Here is a 25,258-nt window from a genome sequence, read left to right as displayed (position 1 = left end):
CTATCCATCTCTTTGTATCCAAGCACAATTTCAGAATTGTGACTGAAGGAAAAAAAAAAAATCCCCAATAAAGACAAACTGAAACAATAAGGAACTACTGAGAAACAGAACATACTTTCTGGTGCCTTGGTCATTGTTTAGCCAAAGTCAACAAAATGCCATCCAGTTGCGGCTCTACTGGACTTTTCAACACACTGTTGGATTATTAGAAATCCAAGCTTCCTGAGGGCAACATTGTTTATAACCAACCTAACATATCAGGTCGTGTTGGAGTGATGGGAAAGATGCATGTTCTTCTGCATTCATCATTTTTATAAAGGGACAGTTTTAATATTACAGCACTGCTGGAGAAGGATTCTTGTAAATTTTCAATACTGTGTACTTCTGCTGGGATGAGCAGAAGGGCAAAATCTGCTTACTCCTATGAGCCAGGACTGCTTTAAGTTAACATCCTTGAACAGGCTTATTAAGTATCTCGCCAAGTCTACATCTTTACAGGAAAGATTTATTCTTTTAAATAAGATGTCATTCAACAGATCCTCATCTGTCCATTTAAGTATGTTAGGTATAAGTACCTTTATAGGCATACAAGCAAGTTGATGAAGCAAGAAGTTATTAAGTCATGTTTGGTCTAAGAGACCAACCCCCACTAGGGAGCCATTTTATTTATATGAAAAAAAAGTTTCTTGTAAGTATGAACAGTGTTAAATATTAAAATCAGAATTCTTGATGTTTTATTTTCAGATTATCTGAATGCAAAATGTGGCCTATAAACAGTATTAGTACAGGGTGCACTATGTTCTGCAATATTATTTAATGGATCTAGGCTTCTTAATTGTAATTAGCATATAACTCCCTCTCCAGCACTATTTTATGCTTCTGAGTATCAAACTTAAAATTAACTTTGAGTATCTTCACAAAGATTTAGTATACTTAAGGTAATTTAAATTACAACAACACGTAAAAAGGATACATCCATGCATCACCGGAGTAGCAAATCTATGGATCTGAAATAGAAAGGATACTGTACCGCACATATGAAATGTTTTACCTATTTTATTAACATCACAGTACCTGCATATATAAAAGTAAGAAAAAAGATAAACAACAAGCATAGGAATCTCTACCACCAAGCAGCAAACATTGTACAGGGAAATTCTGAGGTTAACTGGGCCTTTAAACAATGAATAATTAGATGTTTTCTAAACAAGCAATTTCTTTGCATAAGTGCAAATATTTAGATTTTGCTATAAGTTAGTATGAAAGCTTATTTAACCTGTCTTCATTCAGTTAAATGAAAAATATTCTCCAAATACACTGCTGAATGACATTAACAATAGCAGACTGCTTTGGAATATAAATGGGCGTTTGCATTACTAAATTTAAGTATTTTTATCACAAACAAGTTATGTCTCTCATATTGATATGTTTTTAGTAACTACTTGTTCATGTCCTACACTGAATATAATCTAGTATGTATCAGATGAGAGGATAACCAACAACACAAGTCTTACCTAAGGAACACTGTATAGCTTATGTGAATAATTTAAAACAAGTCTTAATTAATTGAGATCTAGAATGTGGACTGCGTGCAACTGTCCAAAACAAATAAGGTAGGCTATTGCCCTTTTCACCAATTAGTATTTAGTTTAATTTGTTATAATGGGGTTTGTCACTACAAGGCCACACATTTTCCTACTGTGCAAAAATAAAAAGGAAGTGGATTAGACTGCAAGTCACCAGAAGATGTTAGAAGAGTAGCTCTGCTGAATTCCCACATGCTCCCAAACAAGATCAAGAGCCCTCTTCCCTACTTCATACTCCTCTTCCAAAAGAAGTTCAGCCTTTCAAGTTGCCTGGCACCACATACTCTCTGGCATGGCAAACAGTCTTCACCTTTCCTTTCATAATGCAGTTGCAGCAGTAAAGGTGGAATTACAGCTGGTATTGTGCAAGAGGCAGGTGCAGTAGATATATAAAAAAGTGTGCCTTAATGCCAGGCAGTGTAGCTGCCATAAGACAGAGCACTTTTGACATCTGTAGTGGTCCCAACTGCCTGTACATCTCAGTTACTTTTGCCAGTTTAAAGGCAGTCTTACTCAATATCAATGGAAAAAGAAAGCTTTGACTTGACAACTGAAGAAACTCAGCATCTCCCATTGTATTAATTTTTCCTATGCATAAATAACCATGTAGTGCATGACTGAGAAGCAGAAGTCAAGGGGGGGGGGGTGGGGGGGGCGGCACCAAATGTGAAGATTTTCTCCATGACCTTACGTTTAAGTTCTTAGTACTTCAAGCTACTAGGAAACAAAGCAATCATTCATAGTGCTTAACAAAGAGTTGTGCATGACCATTCAAGTATTTGTACAGTCTGACTTGCATTAGAGTTTACTGCATCACATATTTGTTTCTCTAAAAATTTATGACTACTTGTGGAATTGATCTGAAAAGTGAAGGCTTACATTTAGCAAAAGGTCAGTGTTAAAGTGGCCTTTCAACCAGGTCTGGCAATTCTAAGGGAAGATGACCAAACAAACTCATAGCCGTGTCAAAGAAATGAGGCAGTTGTCCCAGAAAATGTATTTACCTTTGATAAACACAGCAGTTGTACCTGTGCCTGAGGCTTAAGTCAAATCCATAAATTAACAAAAAAGAATCCCATTTATTTCATTGACACTTTTAAAATGCAGTTTTGAACAGGTTGCTGCAAATTGTTGTCTTTATCATGGCTCATTGGCATGAAAATCATCTTAAATACTTCATCATCAAGGTTGCTATCAAGGCTTTGGTAGCTTCTGCCCAAGCTGTGATACTTCTGTCTCCCTAAGAGCAGCAATGTAAGTGTACAAACAGTGCACAAATTTGTTGAAAGCCCATTTTCGGTGTTTGTTAGATTAGCATGTATGGGCAATATGGTAATTTGCATTAAATAAGGGGTTATTAGGATCAAGTCATGAACTCTCAGCTAAAGAAAAATATAAGGCTATTTGATTTGTATTTTTACCCCTACTAAATTTTTAAAAATCCAGAATATCTAAAACGTTTGGTTCTCTTCAATTTCTAAATTCAAAGTCTTCTTAATGCTGCTTTAAGGTTCTCCACATTTGTTTATAATGCTCTGATGGTTGATGTTGAATTAGCTGTAGATCAGATGTTTTGACTTCCTTCCCTGTGCATGCCAGTTATATCCTTTTTTGCAAAGTTTCCTGCTTTTCTATTTTGGTTTCTCTTAGCTTTTCACAGGTGTTCTCTCCCCCCGCCGCTAAAATTCATGTGTACAATGCTATCATCTCCCATCCATCACCTAACTAGGTCCTTGTGTCTTATTTAAGAAAGACAATGTCTAAAAGCAAGACATTGAAGAAATGTCCTCATTTAGAGTTCGTACAGTTGTATAAGTGGCGAAATGCATGTCAGCGCTGAGAAAGTGGTGGCAGCACACTTTTGAACTGAAACACATCAGAGGTGCTTTAGTTCAAAAGTGCACCACTGCCATTTTCTATGCGCTGATGCACATTTTGCTACTTATACACCTCCACACAGAGTAACGCGGTTCTCAGTCTGCGAGCAAAGCAGACTCAATTAATCAAGTGTGCAAAGCAGCGGATCTCCAGTGAGTCACGGGATGAAAACGTGTATAAATACCCCAAGAAGTTATCTGCCACTCTTCTGGCCGTGTGAAATAAGACTTAACGCAGAGCTAAAAAAAGATATCACAGAGATTCCATTTGTCTGGAGGAAAGTACATCTGAGCCCTAAAGCTTAACTTCTAGTATAGGTTACCTCTGGCTGAGCAGCAAATTCTCTAAGAAGATGCCCGTTCCACACAAACCGTGGATCTGCCTGTAACAAAAAAGATAAAGTTAATGGTAAAGGAAAGAGTGCAGCACTCAAACCCCCTTCTGAGGGGTTTTGGCCCACTTCAACTGGTTTTGGCCCAATTCAAAGATTGCAGGCACTCTCCACTTCCAGTAGCATTTGTGGAAGTGGTGGCTGCTCAGCATCTTTGGAGGGTGGAGGAAATATAAATTCACTATTATTATAAATCAATCAACAAAAGAACTGAGCAGCTGCTGGCTCCACAGCTGAAGAATTTTGGTTGTCCTAAAGCTAGCTAGAAAACAAAATCAAAGTCAAAGTCTGAGAGATTAGGTTCTGTCTCTATTCTAAAGAAATAATGGAGAAGTGCAATGTTGGGGCCAGAATTCCAGGGTCATGATTACTATTTCCTAGACCTACAGAAAGAGGCAAGAACTCATGCTTTTTACAACAATGTCCAGTGGAGTCCATACATTCTGGACCAAAAAATAAAACCCACTGCCACCATCTTTGTGTTGCAGCAATTGTAATTTTTAAGAAAAACTTGATGCATCTAGAGTGCTAACTAGGCTCAAGCCTATTTGAGTGATCAGATTCAAGATCAGAGTTTAGTATGGCTTGTTTACAAAAAAAATCATAATCTATATTCTGTAATCTGTCAGCACTATACTTAGTATTAGCAAACAAAATGTGTGAAAAAACAAAATAAATCAGCTGACATTTTGCAGATCTGCCATGTAAAATTTGTTTTATATAAAACTTATCTGTACTATAGCCAAGGCACACTGGATTGTGCTTAGTCTTAGATCTGATCACACAAGTTATTCTTAAAAAGGTTCTGCTTTAAAAAAAAAAAAAGAAATCTAAGCAAATGTGTCTGCTTTTTAAGATACCTAGCTGACAAAGAAGCAAGCTCAAAACAAAACTGTTACAAAAACGTTGTCAGGAAGGATGAAACTAGTATTCACCAAGTTCAGTCCTACTGGGGATTAGAGTTTCAAACAGTTTAATGAAGTAATGCTTAAGATAAACCTGTGCCATACAGAAAATTAGTTGACAAAGAGCTGGACTGACAAGATCCCCACAACTCCCCCTGCCCAGGCATGAAATCCTTACCCTCTCTAGTAGACTCATTTCTTGGAATTCTGGACTTGTGTTGGCTAACCGCTGCAAAGTATGTGTTAGGTCGTATGTTGTTGAGAAGTAAAATCCATCCACATTCAAGACATGACTAAGCATTGATAAAAAGACTTTGTTGTCCTGCAACTGTTATAACGGAACAAGATAGTCCTGGTTACTTACTAATATTGTGTTATTTAAAAAATACTAAGAACATTTTAATATTAAAAAACCAACTGATTTTCTAAGATTTCTTTCATGTTCTGCCAGAATATATTGAGAACATGTGACCCAAAATGGACTAGCATGAGTTTACAATTTCTGAAGTGATTGCATCAATAGGTAAACTAAGTCAATCCAGCCAATTCAATATTTGAGAAAAAGCAGTGCTTTATATGACACTTGACTAAGTTGTTGAAGTTGAACTGATACTAGGTACTTCTCAACCACAAAGGAAGAGAGTTATTGCTTCAGAGAACACAGAGCTTAGGGAAGCAGCTAAGATTTATCAGAACAGCCTACCGCATGCTGGCAAAAAGCAAGTCCACCTAAGACATCCTGGTTACAGGTTTGATTAGCCCATTTAAAAAAGGCACCAAGGCCACATCTACACTGATTTATCCCAAGCATGCCTTAACTCTGAGACTCTACCCTGGGATATCAAGATGGCTATGCTACCTCATTTCCATATTTTTTGTGCAGCAGGAAAGAGGTACCCAGGCTTGCTTCCCTGTTGCAGTCCCAAGCTCAGCATGCAGGTGGGAATTTAGGCCATGTCTACTATGCTACACCAGCCTGCAGTAGCCTTATCTTTGTTCCACAGCCAACCCCAGGTTTCAGTTCCAATGATTTCACCCTTTTTCTACCCTCATCCCCCAACCTCAAACTGGATCCTACTTATGCAAATAAGTGGGAAATTCAATAATAAGCTAACAAATTATTGTAATTATTATAATAAGATAACTAATTATTGGTTAGGTTATTCAATAAAGCTAGCCAGTAATAAGCTAACCAAGATAATTACATAGTTTAGGTCACGGTCAGACTGACTATATATTTACACTGGCATCATCAACATTATACTGGTACAGAAAAAAAAGAAATAGTGGACAGAAGACATGCCCTGGTTTTAGGGGCTTGAGGCTTACACATGGAAAAACTGGGTGCATCTACACATATGCTTTATTGCAAAGTTGATTAATTAGCTTCACAGTAGTGTCACTGTCTATATGTGCAGTGCTATTAGGCTGCAACAGACTAATTAACTCTGCCATAGGATAGTACTGCCCAACATAAGCACTACCCTATGTCAGAGTAATTGCGTGCGCTCAAACACATGTGTAAACAATAACAGGGCTGGCCAAGGGTTGTCCGATGGCTACCCCTGCACTGTAGCACCTGGATGCCCCAGCCAGCTCCTCCATAGCACACTGAGCAAGGGCAGAGCAGCTCTGGGCTGGGAAGCTGATCCCCTTGGCTCCCTGCCAGCTGGGGTTGTGCTGCCCCAGCTCAAGGTGCTATGATCCCAGGTGCACATGTAAACGCCGCTCCTGGGAGCAATAAGCTACAGAGTTTACTCAGCTGCATTAACAGCATGTGTAGATGTGCCCACTGGTGGAGAATTACCCCAGAAGTAGTCATGGCTAAAATGCTACTAGAATAAGCAGCACAAGTTTAGGTTTTGTCTTTCTCCATTCCTGGGTAGCAGGGAGGTAAAGTACAGTAACAGCTGGCTAGTCTGTCAGTTATCTCAGGATAGTTGATGCAAGTATAACTTACAGGTTATAGGAGTTTATCAAGTTCATCTTGAGAAAGGAGAGAATGGTGGTTTCTGAGGTCAACTCAGGAGATGATTGCAAGGAATGGGGAAGCAGAAAAGGGAAGGGACAGTCCAGGAAAAATCCTGTCCAGGGACAGTCCTCTTCAATGGAAAAGGAGAGCGGTAGAGGAAGGCTCCACAAAAACTTTAAGTAGAAGTGGGAGCTAGCATGGGATAACTTGGTCAGAACAGTGTCCAGAGTAAGCAATATCTTAGACAGTCAGAAGGGACAGCAAATGGGAGCAGAAACTCAGATATTGTGGACTGGACAATAAATCTTGAATGGCACAGATTCTCTTTAATTTTACACAGATAATATACTGAAAAATGCAAAGAAATTGAGTTACAGTGCACTAAAGTACTGCCCACCTTGCTGTCAGTAGACAAAGCAAATGCTTTTTTAGCCTGGGACAGATTTTTTTTTTTTTTTTTAGTATTTCTCTACTGAAGATAAAGCCAGAGAATTCTATTCTACTCCTACCTGAATATCAGTTAAGTGCAGCATGGTCTTTTTGTAGGAGAGGATATCAAAGTCAGTTGCTTTCCAGATTGCATGATTGAAAATTTCACCTACTTTTTTCTTTTTTGTTATTACAATAAGATATGTGCCTGTAAAATAAAAAAAAAAAGAATAGTGAAGTAAAAAAATAGCCAGAGAAGTAGATTTAACACCCCTCCCCACAAAGTAGTTATCCATAGCAAATAAGGCCATAAAGAAAACTTGTATGAAAATGGAGAGGTTGAGAAATCTCAAGGGTAACCTCCTTGAGGTTACCCTTCAAGAGGAGCAGTTTGCTCTACTTCACAAGACAAAAAAAATAAAAAAATCTGTATCAGCTTTCCTACAGATTTCTTCTTGGGCTGTGATGAAGATGAAGTGCACCTTCCAAAGCACCCATTTCATTCTGGTAGGTCTTAATCTGCCAAGATTATGGAGATTGAGAAGGCGACATCCACTCCCGAGTGTAGCCTCTCTACATACAGGTGCTTTGTGGGCAGGAGGTACAGAAGATGAGGACTTAGCCCATAGCTTGAAGAATCAGAATCCACTGGAAATCTACTATAGCTGTACTGTGACTTGATAGTTACCTTATGAGCTGTAAGACTTGCATCTCTTGGAATGCTGTCCTAAAAGCCTCTAGAACGAGCCAGAGGAGGGTTTTTTGTACTGGTGCAAAATTATCAAGACAACAGCACACATGAAAACGTGATCACTTGCCATCACAATTATTAACGTATCATCCCCTTGGAAAACGAGTACTCTCAACTTAATCCTAAAGCTGTTATCTGCTTTCGGTGCTCTCTTTTTACTGAAGAAGATTATTCCTGTGAAACTCATTTACTGTCAGAATGAATTTACAGCTCATGGGACACATTTTGACTTTCTGATGCAAACATAACCAAGAGGTTTGAAAAAGCCACATGCAACTTGGCACTGATCAAAATTTTGAACAAGCTATTTAACAAGGATGAAATGCAATTCATTTTTGTATCAACTGCTGTCGAATGTTCAAGAAACATGCAAACGAATGCCAACAATATCAATATTGGGTTTTAAAGCTGCACACAGTACACTCATACTCCTATTCACAACATATGCTGAAGTGACTGAATTTTCACCCAGAAAATTCAAACAGTTCCGTAGTATTTAATCCATCCAATTCAAGAAGACGTGTGCTAGCCATCACATTTTGGACTATAGCTCCCACTTGTAAATTCTGCGCACTTTCTTGGTTGAGAAGGATACGTAAGTTTTCAGGATCAAAAGTGTGATTTCTTGAATTCCAATTTAGGATTTACAAACATTAAACAATAATAAAAACAGAAAAGGCCTGTTAAAGCAAAATATTTATAGCCATATGCATCTCTGAAATTATGTAAAAAACAAAAAACAAAAAAACAAAGACTGAGGCCATGGACTAACACTATAATTACAGTGCCATATATGCTTCTGTAGCACTACAAGAAGAGGGTGTTCAGATGCATACCTTGCCAGCAGCACTACAAAATACTGCAAATCCTACTAAAAAAAATGTTCCTTGATGAAACAGGAACTTCTCTGTAGCACTATTTTGTACAGTTACAAGTAGTGTTACAAATCTCTTGCTCCCCAAAAATCCCTTAGTTCTCTGCTCTCTCTCTCTCTCTCCTCCCTCATTTGCCCCTGACACCAAGACAAAGGAGAGTAGATAACTTAATGACAGCATGCCAGGGAGCCAAGCTGTAGCCCAGCTCAGTCACTGGCAGCTGGCCCTGTGGTCCTCCTTCTCCAGGAGAAGGGACAAGCTGTTATGCTCCCCTCCTGGGGCAGGGGTGCATCACTACAGCCTCTAGGATGGAGGGCACACCCTGTAGCAACTCTGAACACATGTACACCCTTTGCACTACTATACTTTTGCAGCACCACAACAAATGCATGCCTGTTTATGTCAGACTAACAGTTTGAAGACAGGTGTTAAACATCCTTTTCCTAGCTGGGCAAACTAAACTACTGGTGCAAGGAAACTAGGCATGGTAGACTGCCCAATGGAACTTGAATGGCACAGATTCTCTTCAATTTTACACAGGTAATATTCTGAAAAAGCAAAGGAGTTATTTATTAGTGTCATTTCCCAAGTCAACCTAAGGTTTTTGTTTTCCATATAAGAAGCAATATTAGTTCTTGCAAGAAGTACAAGAGTGACAGGACTAGAAGTAGTTTTATATTTATCTTCATGAATAGACAGCAGTCTAAACTAATGCTGCCTTTCAACAAGTACCAGAAAAATGTAACTGAACTACTTGTTAATTTTGTATCTGAAATAACTATTGCCTTTACTAGCCAACCACTAACAACTGGCCCAAGATTAGTTGGACAAGCCACTGAACATGTTAAACTGCCTGGGGAAGAATTTGGCAATTGAGAAGGGGGGCAGGGGAGGAAAGGGCAAGGGAAGAAAAAAAAAAAAAAAAGGATCTCAGACTGCTTTTACTATTATCACATGCAACTTTTCCTCTCAAATTAGCCCTCCATAATTGGGACCAGAACACAGCAGACAAAAAGCCACTCCTCAATGTCAGAGCTTGTTTTAACAGTTAGTTGCTGCAAAGTTGGCAGCAACTGTGAGGGGGTTAAAAAGCCTCTATCTTTTTGCTGCATAGCCAAAGGAGAGAGTGACACCAAAGAATAGCCTCTGCCCCTGCCATTAGCATTTGGCCATGACTCTGGAAAAGTCCTTCCCAAAACAAGGTGCTATTCACCAAGCTATTTACTCCCCCCACTTTGGAAAAATCTGGTTTTAACCATAAACTGCAACCCTTAGATGCAGGTTTAAATGAACAATCCCTTGGTGCATCTCCCAAGACAGAATCATTAGCAATCGACTGCTAGTCTCAATCTTATTAAGGAACCATGCTGTTTGTAATTCCCTTATTAAGGAGCGAAGAATGGATTAAGTTATAGATGATCTGTCATGAATTTTATGAAGCACCCATGTTCTTCTTTTTGTTTAATACCAGTAGGTCAGACATTCTAAGTTGCACAAAACTCAAATTTACTTAAAAAAAAAAGTCGTAATATGCTTCCAAAGAACACTGGTCCTCATACCTGCAAGTGCGACTTACATGCTAAAGTAATGACTTCCATCACTTTCACAAGTTTTATGTAAATAATTTGTTCTTACCCTGTGCTATTTAATAGTCTTCAGAAGTTTAAAGTCTGGTTCCAATTCATTTTTCTTATTAATTGTTGAATCTCCTTTATTTGGAAATGAACTGGAACACAATGATTGTTAAAAAAAAATCCACAACTACTAACCCAGCATGCTAATTTCCAGCTACTTCTCTTTGTGTACCAACATTATCTACTTGAAACCAAGCCTCATAGAGCAGTACTCAAGTGCTATAGAAAATCCAGCAAGTAAGCCAAAATAAGCATGGGAAACGAGTAGAAGAAAGTGAAACTCCTTGTAGGATTTTCCAGAAATAGCAAGTTAAAAATAAAACTTATTGGCAATGTGGACACTTAACTCCATCACTACACATTTAAAAAATGAAGGGAAAGGAAGAGCTATGCAACATAACCAAGAATGTTTAAAATCCCCAGACTGGTGTTCTACTATAGCAACCTATAATATGATGGCATTGTACCCATACCTTAAAACAGTAATTTCACATATCCTCAAGAGATGCTCACTTCTCACTTACTTCTAAAGATTTCCTAGCAACACATTTTTACCACCATGCCTTCACAACTATGTTTGCCTTACCTGCTACCAGACGGATTGTTCCCAAAATACCATATATAGGCCTTGTAACAGCTGCAGGGGGAACATCTTTCTTAACTGAAAAGAAAAGAAAGAAAGAAAACCTAAGATGTCATAACACATCCATCACAGAAATGTTAGTTTAGGATTTGATCCAGAAGTTTTAAATAAAATATGTAGGTTTTAATGAGTCATGAAGTTAAGAACAGCCTATTTGAATCCATTGCCATCGAAGGTTAAAATTTAAAACCTGCTGGAGTAAAGTTAAGAAATTAAAGTTTCCATTTAGTTTAACTCAAGAAGTAATTCTAGTTGGAGAAATTCAAAACTTATGTACGTGAGTCTAGCTGGGAAGCTCAGCACACTGCCCCGTCAGCAAGGAATTTCTTGTTCTGAGATGAGCTTTGGGGGCAGGAGGTACAAGTAAGCTTTGGGGGCAAGATGGGGACTGAGCCCATAGTTTGGAAAATCAGAATCCACTGGAAGTCTACTGTAGCTGTGCTGTGACTTGCAAGTCTTACAGAAGTCTTGAACAGAGAATAAGGTAACTAGTATCTCTAGCAATGCTATCCTAAAAAAGCTCTAGACCAAGCCAGAGTTGTTTTTTTGCATTGATGCAAAACTACCAAGACAACAGCACACATGAAAATGTGGTCACCCATTCAATCACAATTATTAGCTTATCACCCCCTTGGAAAACAAGAGTACTCTCAACTTAAACAGCACACATCCCAAACCAAACCATCCTATAAAAATCCTGTTTAACCTATTAGCAAAGACTACACAAATCAGTCCTGAAAACCACAGGACCCAACACCCTAACCTGCTACAGGTACAGCAGGAAGACAAGTGGCCAACATGCTACTGTTGCAAAGCTTGTTAAAATACACTCAAGAGAACCACAGAAGACCATGAGACCCCTCACTACAGTGGAAGGCAAACCCCTCCCCCACAACATATACCAAATCTGATCATGGGGTAAAATTATCTTGCTTGACCACAAAATATGGCAAGTCAGTTTGACATGAGCAGAGGGTACTACACCCTAGCCAGGAACCTCCAGGTTTTAGTCCCAGTAGGAACATTGGCACACCCCAATCAAAATCCCCAGCCTTGGCTACAGCCAGCACCCAATGCCTCTGAGGAAAGCAATAAACCCCAACATGTTTCAAAACAGGGGGGTGAGTGGGGTATAGATTGAAAAAAAGATTCCTTCCCAGCTCCATGTTGGAACCAGCATCAGAAGCACCTGTAGTATAGCATAGGCATAGCTACTCCTAGATCAGCCCTGACCAGTGCTTATCCAACCTCTTGAGTACCTCCAGCAATGGAGATTCCACAACTTCTGCTGCTTCACTGTCTTAACAGTAAAGAAGTTTTTCCTGAGATTCAATCTAAACCTACTTTGCTGCAACTTTAAGCCATTGATCTACATCCTGCTCTTTGCAGCAAGAAACAAGAGGTGTTTTCTCTCTTCTTTATGGCAGTCTTTCAGGTACAGTATAACCTCGTAAATCCAGACATAAAAAAAAAAAAAAATCTGGAATTCTTGAAAATCCAGCACTCTTCAAAAATACACTATATTGGGGAGTAGCAGCAGCTGGTTCCAGAGCAGCAGAGGGGGAAGCTTGCATGTGGCCACCATGCTGCATGCAGCCACTGCTCCACGACGTGCCAGCATGCCAGTTTCAAAAATCCAGAACTTTTAAGATTTCCAGCAGGTGCTCAGTCCCAAGCATGCCAGATTTATGAGGTTATTCTGTATTAAAAAGACTGCTATCATGTCCCCTCTTAAGTGTCATTTCCACATGCTGAACATGCCGACTTCCTTCAACCTCTCCTCATATGACTTGCTAGCTGAGCCCTTTAATCATTTTTGTCACCCAACTCTGGACCTCTCCAACTTTTCCATATTATTTTTAAGATGAGGGTTTAAAGGGTTATTTGCTGGTAAACACTAGTGATCAAGAGACAGCAAGCTACAGAAACCTGGGCAGAGAAGTCTTTACAGAAGGAACTGCTTGCCAGAAGTCCTGTAGAATGCCATTTTCATAATCTGAGCTCTAATCTTATGAAATACATTGAAACCTCACTACACATACCAGGAGCTACAGCATAAATTCATCTTTAAAAAACAAGTCATCATCATTAAACAAAATGGAATAATTATACTTCATATTAAGAATCTGTACTGTTGCAGTGCTCAACTAGTTAAGGCAGTCCCTTTCAGCATCTTATTCGTTACTTCAGCTTTAAATCTTGGTTTCAAGTTACAAATGTAGTATACCATCTTAATCCAAGTTTCAATTCCCTCTCCCCTTCCACCACCTGAGTACCAGTGTTTCAGACTAACAACCAACTTGTGTTGCCATTCTAAGATGCATCTGTAATAAAAAGCTAGCAAACGCTTCAAAATTTAGCTTTTTAATGGACTTCCCAAGTAAAGAAAACCTGAGATGCGGACATGCCCAGCATGTGACGCTTTACTGTGCAGTAGACTAATCTACTGCACAGTAAAAGCATCGCCATCTACATGTGTGCACCATTTACTGCGCTGTAAATTAGTCTATTGCACAGTTAGTTTACTATAAAAATACAGGTAGTAAACTAACTGTGCAGTACCACATGTGTAGATACTGACCAAGAGCAAAATTTGTTCTCAGTCAGCCCCAACACCAGAGGGGCCACAGTGGATGGGAAACTCCACTCGCACTGCTTAGCTCCCGGCTCCCCCCAGGAGCCAAACAACGCTGCGACAAGGTAGCTGCATGTCCCCTGCCACCCTCAGTCTTAGCGCTTTTCAGCTCCTGACTCCCTACAGGAGCCAGAAGCCAAGCAGCACCAGGACCAGGGGCTGGCCAGGGACGTCCCCAAGCAGCCGTGGGTTGGCCAAGAGCAGGAAAACCCTGCTGGACATGGGGCTTGTCCCCATGTGCATGGAGTTGGGAGAGCTCTGCGGTGGCAGCTGTCTCCTGGCCCTGTGTGCATCAGGACTGGCCCCCATGCTTCCCAGCCCCCCGGCTAGCACCGGCCGCTGCAGGAGGCCATAGGAAGGTGGAAGCAGCCCTGTACTGGGCTGCTCCTATTGAGAGCAGATTTTCTCCCAACAGGGAGTACGTGCAGACCCCAGGAAAGGCTTACTGAGCAGTATTTTACTGTGCAGTAAGCCTTTATAGCAGGGATTAGCAACTCCCACACGTGTCAAAACATAGCACGCAAAGCCATTTTGCTTGGCATGCCACAGCCAGCCCAGGCTCTTGACAGCTGCTGCTGGTCACGGAGCCTAGGCCGCTCACAACAGATAGTCAGGAGGCTGCACACCCTGCTGGAAGCAGCCTGGGCTCTGTGGCAGGCAGCAACTGCTCAGAACTCTGGCCAGATATGGCAGAGCCACCTTGGAACCTGAATGCTGACACCCTGGCTCCTGACTGCTGTGCCAGCTCAATCTGCATGTTCACAGAGTTCAGAGTGCCTCAACACAAGAGAATTTCCTGCCCAGGAAAGCATCCATCGCACCACCCTCCTGAGAAACATGAAATAGCATAACCAGAAGGAAACAATTCAACATCCTGCTTGACACCAGACAACATAAAGGTAAATAGACTGTTCTAACTTTTATCTGAGCTTAACTTGCACAAAATGAACTATTCCAACCAGAAGATTGTACAACACTTTCAGCTCTCCTGTGAAATATTAATTTTAATTGCCACCTAGGAGAAATTTTAGAGTCTTTGCATTTCCCCAATGCTGAGGAAGGGTGAATGTGCCCAAAAGCTTGCAAATAAAGAAATTGTTTTACAAATATCTAGTTGGTCTAATAAAAGATATCTCCTCTGCCACGAGTTCCAATTCCTTTTGCAAGTAGACCAATACAGCTATAACTTGTATCACTGATGTTATACTTAAGACATTCAGTTAACTATTCAAAGATCAAATGTTAACTTTGAAGTGGTTTTCTAGTTGCTCACTTCATTTTTTAAGCAAAACATTGTTAGTCATGGTATTATGAAGTCTGATAGACAGAGCTGGGTAACTCCTTAGTAACAGACTGGTTCAAAGAGGCATGGGCCTTCACAGGCAACAATCTACCTTGTCAGATGAAATGAACAGACATCTAATGAAACAGACTGCCAAAGAAGGTTCAAGTCTCTCCTAACCAGTTCATCTCTAAGGAGCCAACCTGTCCTACTTTTTGCTTAACCTGAGGAAGTATGTATTCAAAAGCTTATCTAACTTTTCCAAGTATATAGTAGCAGTGTGCAAAACAGGCTGTATTTGATTCTGATTCAGCCCGAAATCGGCAACAGTGATTTGATTCATTGATTCGGATCACTGTCCTGATTCAATTCAGCTGAATCCAAATCTGAAGATTTGATGCCGATTCAGAGAATTGGCAATTTGGCCATGGACGCAGCTTTAAAATGTTTTTTCTACATACCTTGAGGTATCAAGCGCAGCTCATGAACACTGTGATGGCAGGGTGGATGGAGTGTCCCGCAGGAGTGTGCCCCCCACTCCCGTGCTCAGCAGCAACCCCAGAAGTGGACTGGAAGTACTTCTGGGTCTGCCACCAAGTGTGCGGGAGGGGGGGAAGGAGAGGGTATTCCCCAGCTCAGCAATTGGCCAGGGGGGGCCTCCCCAGACCAAGGAGGGTACAGGGGGGTCCCCCGGTGTGCATTCCCTGGAGGACCCAAAGTGGACCAGAACTGGTTCTGGTCCATTTTCAGGTCTAATGCCGAGCACACTGGGAACTCCCCCATGCTCCTGTGGGATGCTCCATCCGCCCCACCATCTCAGCATTCACAAGCCACCTGGTACTTTGAGGCATGTAGAAAAAACATTTAAAAGCTGTGTCTATGGCCAAATCATCAAATCTTTCTGAATCGATTCGGAGAGATTAAAAGGTCTCCCGATTCAATTCTGATTTGGAGATTTGGCCACTGAATCGAATCAGCCACTAAAGCTTTGCACAGCCCTAGTATACAGTTGGTCCAATAAAAAAAGATATCACCCTAAGAAATCCTTGCCCCTCCCAAAGTTTCTGGACCATCACAGCTACAACACCACTCTTATACTACTGTAACTTTTACTGTAGGCTATTACTTTATTATGCTTTTTAAAAAGTGAATAAAGTACCTGTAAGAGTGACCTCTGTGGAGACTCTGTCAATAGCAAGAACATCATTTGCTCCATCATCACAAGCTTCCACGTAAAACTTTTCTGGTGTTATGTGCCTGAAAAGAGCCAAGTAAAATTAAATGTAGCAGACCAACAGAATGTTACTGAATACGGTCCTCTCTAAACATATTAGAAATCGTTGAGCAGTTGTCAGTTCTGAAACACTGTTCTTACTGGAAAGAGCTACCACACTAGTCACTTATTTGGCAGATCAGTGATTCGACATACAAGCCTGTGAGTTTTAAATTGGTTATCCCAGAATTCTTGCCTTGCTTCACAGTAGAAAAAAAATCTTTAGGAGGAAGAGATTTAGAGGAAAGAATATGGAAAGTTTTTTGGGTGAAAAGTTTCCTTGAAACTAAGCATTAGTCTGTCTGCTAAATACAAGATCCTTTTAGGGATCAGAAAGGGATCTTGTGGCACTTGTGTTATGCATAACAGTAAGAGTTCAACAATTTAGAAGTACATTACATATATAGGAATACTATATATATATAACTACACAACACTACATACTCAGTGTTGCCATAACAATAACTAAAAGAGTAGAAACAAGGAAGTTTGTATAAGTATGCATCGGAACAAGTGTGCTTCAATACTAGCATTTTCCAGGCTACAAGCCAGATCTGTGTTTGGGATGAAACGTTCCTGCATCCAAGTGTTATACAAACAATCGAGAACAGGAGTTTGCAACATATGGTCCATGGGCTGGATCCAGTTCAGAGTGGGAATTGGGCAGCATACAGACGCACTATGTTACCTATTCCCTCCACTGTGGCCCCTCCCTGCACTTACCCTCTTCACCGTTTCCCAGCTTGTCTGCAGCGAGGGTAAATGCAGGCATGACCTAGCCACTCAGGAAACAGAAATTTTCAGCCCATGGCAGGATGTTCAGTCACAAGCAGGTTATCGACTTCTAATCTAGAATACTGTAGTTACTGTTCAGGCTCCATGTTTACTTTCCTTTAGGTGAATTTTTAATACAGACAATTTGCCAATAAGCAACCTAACCTACATCAGTGACCTAAGGAAAGCAGATACCTGGAATAGAACATAGCTATGGAAACAGCTCGCCTAAAGTCAAAATCCATCATAGCCATGCACTGGTACCAATACACCAACTGGTGTACTATTACTGGAGAGAAAAGTACCTCCCCCCCATTACATTAAAAGACAAAAAAGTCTGAAGGTTTCTTTTGTGTCATTTTCCACTTGCAGACCTAATCTCTACTTTAGATTTTTTTCCAGCAGAGGTTAAGTAACTCAAAGTTCGCAGGTGCCACATCGGCCTGAGGAACAGGTTCCAGGACACAAATGAGTCTCATTAGATTTTTACCTCATGGTAGGATCTTATTTTCCTTAGTGTCAGAATTTATATTTTCATTGTGCCTCAGAGTTCTAAATGAAATTCCATAAGAGTCAGAACAACTTAGAAATACATTTATAAAGAATAAATTAGAAGAGCAGCAAAATGCTCACTGGGCCCTGAATGATTTTTTCCGATTTACTTTCCTACTAGTCTCAAAATGGATAAATGTACCACACACAGGGCTTCAAAAGAGAGCTTCCCCGTGCCAGTCATGACTATATTTATTATGGCTGACACTGGCTCTCCCTCATTGCCAACTTTCTCTCTCTCTCTCTCTGGCTGCAGCAGGAAGTGGGAGAACAATGCACCTTGTCATAGTGTAGTCCTGCTCTCCCCAGGCTGAACATTGTGTGCAACTCAAACTCTACACGATGGCATCTGAGCCTGGTGAGCAAGAGCAGGAGATGGGACACTGAAGCCACATCTGCACTGCAGGCACTCACTAGTGCTGGATACCGGCTAGTTCGCACCTGTCACCCCAGCTGCATCACTACAGAGTTAAAGAACTTCCAACTGAGTGTAATTAGTAGGCACAGAGCAGTAAAGCATGGATATCAAGTGTGCCACTGCCAAGTATGGCAATGGTGTAGACCAATGGTTTCCAATCTGTGGTACAGGTACCTGCAGTGGTATGCAGAAAACCCGTTAGTAGTACAGGCAGTCCTCGACTTATAACATTTATAAACTAACACCATTTCAACTTTCTGATGCTGGTTCCAACTTTACAACGCTTGTGTCATGACCCAAAGGTCTAATTTTTTTGTGTGTGCTTCGGCACTAAGAATTATCCCCGTGGGTTTACAACTTCATTGCACAGAGGAGTTCTGCTGCACAGAGAACCCGCGTGCAAAGGAGAGAGTTCCCGCCACTTTGCAGCGGTCTTTGCAGGGTGCATTTTCTTTGCAACACAGAAATGCACAGTGCAAAGGAGTTCCTGCTCTTCGCATGCAAATTCATGCCCTGCAATTGGCTAATGCTAAATTATTCACACGTGGCGGCTAGCGATTGGCCTGCTAGCCGTATAAGAGGCTTGAGCAGTTTCCGCCCAAGCTGAAGAGGACTCCGCATCCATCTCGTGGGGACTCTGGGTGTGCGCGGCTGAGTAATAGAAACCCTGTGTGTTGCTCAGAGGAGTTTGGCGGCCTGATCCACCGCCCACCTCTTCCTGTCTTCGAACGGAACCTTCTATAAGACGTATCGACGAGTTTTATGTGCGCTTGTCCTGGACATCCAGAGTTCTGTCTGCGTGGAGCCTAGCAAACTCCACGTGATTGTTCGTGTTCTGTCTGCGTGGAGCCTTGCAAACTCCACGTGATTGTTCGTGTTTTCTGTTGTAACCGCAACTCAAGCAAGTTCTCAGCCTGCACCGCGACCATCTCGGTGTAAGTAAACAATCTTAAAATCAACCGTTACGTGTCTGTGCCTAATTCTAGCTCGGCACCCGCCCTCTCCGGGCTGCCGGCCACAGCCCACGTGCAGAGCGACGAAAGGGCCCGGGGTCTGACCCGGCCCGCACAGCTTGATCCGATGAGACACCACGCCAGCGAACAAGTTCGCTGCGTTGCCCATCTCCCTGGAGAACATCTGTCCAAACTTCCTTGGACACTTTCTTTAAGAAAGCAGACAAGACTTCAGAAAAACCTGCAGCCAAGACTCCTGAGAAGACTCCAGCCAAGAACCCTTCAAAAAGTCCAACCAAGAGCCTTTTAAAAAGTCCAAAGTCACCTCAAAGAAGTCCTTCCAAATCAATATGATTGCTATTTACAACACAAATACATTAATGTAGCTATATTACTCATCTATAATTGATAAAGTACAAAATTCTAGGGTATTTTTGGTGAAAATAGGGTATCGGGCCTTGGTTCAGGAACCAATCCCACATTTATAACATTGTTTCTTACGAGAAAATTGGTTCCGAGTTACAACATTTCGACTTGAGACAGTTTTCAGGAACCAACTGTGTTGCAAGTCTGAGGACTGCCTGTACACATTAACAGATTTATTATAATTACTTTATATGACAAAAATTTACTGGTGGCACTTCAGGTTGTATCATTTTAAATTGGTGCACAATCTGTCAGAGTTTGGGAACCACTGGTGTAAACTATACTAGTGGGACTCATACGTTTGGCCCCATGGGCCAGATAAGTGGTGCTAGGACAATCAAGAGGCCAGATGGTGCCCAAAGGACAGATATGGCCCACAAGCTGGGGGTTAAGCACCCTGATCTAGACAAAAGCAAAGAGCTTAAGACAGGGAACCTCGTCATTTCCATTTTTCACAAGGAAGCCAAAAAAAGGCATATTCAGTGTCCCTCCTGCCAAGTGTCACATGCTAGAGCAAGATCATGGGAACTAAAACTCTCCAAGGAATAGTATTCAGAATTGTCTTGCATGTGCATGCATGCGTCCATAGTTGGGGGGGGGGGGAGGGGAGAGGAGAGGAAGGGGAGAGTGGAGAGAAGAGAGAATTTTGGCCTGAGATACATGCTAAGTTGGGGGGAGGGGGAGGTGTCAAACAAAAAAAACAAAAAACAGACAAACAGTTAAACAATTTTGCAGTTAGAAAGCCAGTGAAGACTGGGTCTTCGAAGGCCCAGTCACCTACTGTAAATTAAATGTAAAATTCCCACCTGTAAATTAAATAGAAAGAAAACTACAAATGTACCAAGCAAGCTGCATATTCAAAGCTGGGGGACGGAGGGGGGAGGCGTGGAAGAGCAGCATTGTTTCATGTGAAAAAAATGCTACATTATACTGTAATCTTTAGATAAGCATATGCAGATAAATATAATAAAAAGAGAGACTGTATACACACTCGCTACAAAAAGTTAAAAAGAATGAAAATGTCAGCCAGTGGAAAGATTTAAAATAGTCAGGGATCAAAATATTTTGTTCTTCTACTAGAAGGAGTACTGTTAGACATGCACCAGATACTGATACTGTCTTTGATTTAAAATCCGCAAGTTCTTTCCTGAAAGTCTGTATTTCTTTTAATAAGATTAGTCTGAAGGAGCTTTTTCTACCCAACTCCGCTTTTAAGTCTTCACATTTGCCTTTGGAATCTGAGATTTCTTCAGAGACATGATCCATCATCTAGGCTGACAAGCTCTTGATGCAGTTAATTACTCAGTCTTGTTTTCAGTCAAGAGGAAAATCTGCAACAACCTTGAGTTTGTCCAAATATTTTGCTTACTGATATTTAAGTTGAAAAAAAATCCTTAGCAATACTAATCTAAAAGTTAGTCCTTAAAGATGCTTGGGAAGACGGAAGAAATGCAAAATGGACAAATATTTATACAGATTAATGGATAGCAGATATTCATGGTAACTTCCAACTACAGAAAGCCTGACACACTAGGTATACATATTCAAGTTTCTGATCAAAGGCGAGCCGCGAGTTATTTTGTAAGTCCTACTTACATTTCTAAAGTGGCATTTTTAGAATTCTAGTGTTGAAAGCTCATAACAGGTAGATTGAGAGTCATTTATTATATTCCTTGCTTACTGTACAAAGCAATGAAAAATTACATGAAATTATTTTTCAAATAACATTCACTTTCCTCAAGTAAAGATAAAAATTATCAAACCAAGACTCCTTTCAGTGCTGTTTGAGAGAGAGACAGAAACCAAGTACATGTGAAGAAAAAGGACAGACTCAAGAATCAGAACGCTTTCAACAATCCAGGATTAAAGGGGATAAAATGCAGTGGAACCCTACCCAAATAAAACCTTTTGGTTTGTTCCTGCAGCTGACACGATCATTATTATGAAATGGTTGTAAGATCGGTCTAGGTACCAATGTGTATATGGAGTATACCGAGTACTGCACTAACAGGTAAAACCTTAACGAGTGACTCCATTCAAGTTACTATTCCCCACATTCAAAAATAGTGGGTCAAGAATTCAATCTTATACAATACATAGTTGCCCAGGTGAGATACTGGAACAGTCTCTATCCAGAAAACATTCTATGCAATACTTTAAGAAATAACGATTAGATTTAGATTAGGAACTACTACTACAAAAAAAGTAAGATTCATACATTTCAGGTATAAATTAAGCCAGACTAAAATACACATCTTGGGTGCAAAACTGCTCCTTTAGTGCATTTGCTCTCAAGAGAATAGTATGTCCATAAAAGAGGCAGAGAAATGCCATGGAATAAGTTCTGCCTTCAACAAACTTTCCTAAAGTCTTTTTGGTATACGTGGTTCCCACTCAAAATGATAGCAACATAAAAAGGAAAAAGAAAAAAAGTTGCAAAATTTATGGACTAGTCACTTACTGAAGAAAAGAGGGATGGATTCCTTGTATAAAAAAGTATTCTTAAATAATCATTAATGTCATTTTTCCATTAACACAAAGCAGAGCTCAAAAGGACCATTTTTCTGCTTTTAAAGTTTTGGCAGCTTTCATTACTTTATTACAAGCTTAAAAAGGAAACAGCAGTGAATTTAGACATAATAATCCAAAAACCAACTTCAGGTTTACATAATTAACAAGCACCCAAAGCAAGTTCTAACATAATAAAACCTAAGGAGAAAACAAAATACAATTCTGATACCACAGCTTACAAGTAGAAGACAGATATACAGTTTAGAAATTAATAAGAGATGCTCAAAAAGTTGGCATATCTGCTTTATAACTTCACATGCAAATTTTGTTGGTGTTTGTTTAGTAATCAAAAAATAACTTTAAAGCCATCATAATTAAAAAAAAAAAAAACACAAAAACACCCCACACTCAGGGAGCGACTGGTGTGTCATGAAGGAAAAAAAAATGCATAAGATACAAGAATTCTGTCCAATGACATAATGGCACCTAAAGATAGTACTGTATGCAATATTGCTTAAGCAGCCTTTTAGCCTTCCATACTGAAACCCTGACTCCTGTAATTGATTATTTCACCATAAAGGCTCAACATTACTCTAATGCAGGAAACTCCTTAATGCTAGCCTCCAAATAATGTAATAAAAATAAACTCAAAGCAGCACATCCTGTACTGTATGGTAATGCAGGCACTGCATTCAAGATAGCATCAAATGGTTTCTGCTCATACTGTTCTCATTCTTAATCCTAGTGTATACACAGAACTCTGAAGGTGTGTTATAGTACTGATGCCCAATACTGTACCTTTGACACTACAGATTTGAAACTTTAGAGACTAACAGCAGTCTTTGGCATAGAAGCCCACTTAGCTATTCCATTAAAAAAAAAAAAAACCCATGCAGAAAGCTAGAAAGGTCCACTGTGAGGGGGGAGGAAGGTCAGGGAAGAAGGGAGAGAAATCAAGTGAAGCATAGTCCATATGTCTAGAGCCTTAAAAAAGGAGAAGTTAATAAAAGAAAACAGCTACTTCAATATTAAGAAATATTAGATATTTTAATCAGATAAGAGTCACATGTAGGATTAACAAAGCATTCCTTTCACAAGTTGCATCTTCCTTGGTCACAGGTCCTGAAATACAGTGATAGCTACTTAGATCTAAGAAAATGTACATAGAACATAAGGGGCAATCTTACACATGCTCCAGGGGTGCGTGTGTGGGGAGAGATGCTTTAATTACAGGGGGTTCAAGAGCCTCTCTAAAGTGCTGCACTGTCTCATATATCAGCGTCTCTGTGATTAAAAATGGCAATGGGAACACTTGAAATAAAAGCTCAAAATCAACAAACTTTAGCTCAAGTGTCCCTGCCAACATTTTTAAGCACAGGGACACTGATACACAAGAGGTGGGAGCCTGCTGGGGTGTGGTAATTACCACACTCCAGCAGACTCGATTAATGGAGACTGCTCAGACACACTGTAATTACACTGCATTGGAGCAGCCTCCGCAATCATGTACAGGCATCCAAGAGGTCCCCACCTCCCTCTTCTCTATATATCATAACCAGCTAACATTGAAGCCGGCTGCTGGCTAATTTTTAGCTACTACAGGCCGTTAACAAGACTCTGGTCCATTTCACAACCCTTTACAGTAGGGGGGGGTGAAGAAAGAATCATTTCATGGAGAATATACTTACAGACAGTGAACGACAACCATGGAAGTTATTCAGTAAATCAGTGATTCTCAACCAAGGTTGCTCAGCACCTTCCCAAGATCCTTTCAAGGGTGTCACAACATAATGTTAGCACTATTAGGCATGCAAACAATTTACAAGATAAACCCACAGATTTCCAATAGGAATCCAAAGTCTTAACTATTCTGACCTGTTGCAGTCAGTTCTTTGCAACAGAAAAATGGCTATTTTTCCATAGCCAAAAAAAAATAAAAAAAATGAATGAAAGTGAGCTGACATTTTCCAAAGAGTATCTGAAGTACAAAATGTAGAGAATCACTATCATATTAGCCATGCTGTTAAAAATATTTAAACTACTTAGGAAGCATAACTATTGATAAAGTCCCCCGTGGTCTGTGTACCATTAACAAGCCTTACAAAGCCCTGCCTGTCTGCTTGCACATCAGAAGGATTTACCTGAACTTAATTCCTCCTCTCATATTATTCCCTTTCCAAGGGTTAACTGCATAAATCTTACTGCACCAACTTTCAGCTAAATATCTGTACAATTTATTTGTACAATATTTTGCCACAATATCTAGGCTACTTTCTTTCCTCCTTGTGTTGGCCTCTTAGACTTGCCTTCTTAGTTGCTAAATAAGCTAAGCTATCCCAATGCTGGAAGAAATATACTGACCATTATGGGTCTCTGAGGTCAGCACTGAAGGGTGAGGCATTTGCTGTCTGCCAAATAGTTACATAACTACTGTCTTAGAAGAACAATAATGAAACTCCTTCCTTACAATGAAAGGCAGCTTTTTTCAGCCTATACAGGGGAAAGTCCAGCCTGATCAGATGGAAACAATTCAGACAGTAGAAAAAGCAACCCTTTCATAGATTTCATAGACATTAGAGCTGAAATGGACCTCGGAAGATCGAGTCCAGCCCCCCGCCCCAGTGGCAGGAAGTCAGCTGGGGTCATAGGATCCCAGCAAGATAAGCATCCAAATTTCTCTTGAAGGCGTTCAATGCAGGTGCTTGAACCACCTCCGGTGGCAGGCTATTCCAGACCTTGGGGGCTCTGATAGCGAAGAAATTCTTCCTTATGTCCAGCCTGAAACAGTCTTGCAGGAGTTTATAACCGTTCGACCTGGTCATCCCTTGGGGCGCTCTGGTGAATAATCATTCCCCCAGATCCTGGTGAACACCCTGATACACTTACAGGTGGCCATCAGATCACCCCTAAGCCTATGCTAAGGAGCCCCATAGCTCTCAGCCTCTTGTCATAAGGTCTGTTTTCCTGACCTCTGATCATGAGCGTGGGCTCTCCTCTGGACTCTCTCAAGCTTCTCCACATCCTTTTTGAATTGTGGAGCCCAAAACTGGATGCGGTACTCCAGCTGTGGCCTCACCAAGGCCAAGTACAACGGGAGAATGACGTCCTGGGATTTGCCTGAGAAGCATCTATGGATGCAAGCCAGCATTTTGCTCGCTTTACTATACTAGCCGCAGTATCACATTGAAGGCTCATATTCATCTTGTGGTCAATCATGACCCCCAAGTCCCTTTCATCCATAGTGCTAACCAGCGTAGCATCTTAAAGGTGAGATTTTGGACAGGCTGTGGGTGGCCTTGAAAGTACCCCAACTCAGAGTCAGAGAGGACTAGGGCTGGAAGGGACCTCCAGGGGTCATGTAGTCCAACCC

General features: G+C 40.7%; 1 protein-coding gene across 2 annotated transcripts in view; it reads right to left on the bottom strand.

The window, feature by feature from the left end:
• SACM1L (SAC1 like phosphatidylinositide phosphatase) overlaps positions 1-25,258 on the bottom strand; it is a 39,063-nt gene that overhangs the window by 12,638 nt on the left and 1,167 nt on the right. The window contains exons 2-7 of one of the 2 annotated variants that reach the window (XM_006261954.4): positions 16,141-16,238; positions 11,008-11,082; positions 7,242-7,369; positions 4,939-5,088; positions 3,787-3,846; positions 974-1,007 (exon numbers count right to left, since the gene is read on the bottom strand). In XM_006261954.4, coding sequence (XP_006262016.1) covers positions 974-1,007; positions 3,787-3,846; positions 4,939-5,088; positions 7,242-7,369; positions 11,008-11,082; positions 16,141-16,238 — 545 coding nt within the window. Of the gene's footprint in view, positions 1-973; positions 1,008-3,786; positions 3,847-4,938; positions 5,089-7,241; positions 7,370-10,422; positions 10,514-11,007; positions 11,089-16,140; positions 16,239-25,258 lie in introns of those variants that run through there. The other variant, XM_059728768.1, reaches the window with a different exon arrangement.

Source organism: Alligator mississippiensis, chromosome 5 (genome assembly GCF_030867095.1).
Source record: "Alligator mississippiensis isolate rAllMis1 chromosome 5, rAllMis1, whole genome shotgun sequence".
Lineage (NCBI taxonomy): Eukaryota > Metazoa > Chordata > Crocodylia > Alligatoridae > Alligator > Alligator mississippiensis.
The sequence above is the reverse complement of the archived record's forward strand: the minus strand, read 5'-3'. Positions and strand labels throughout refer to the sequence as shown.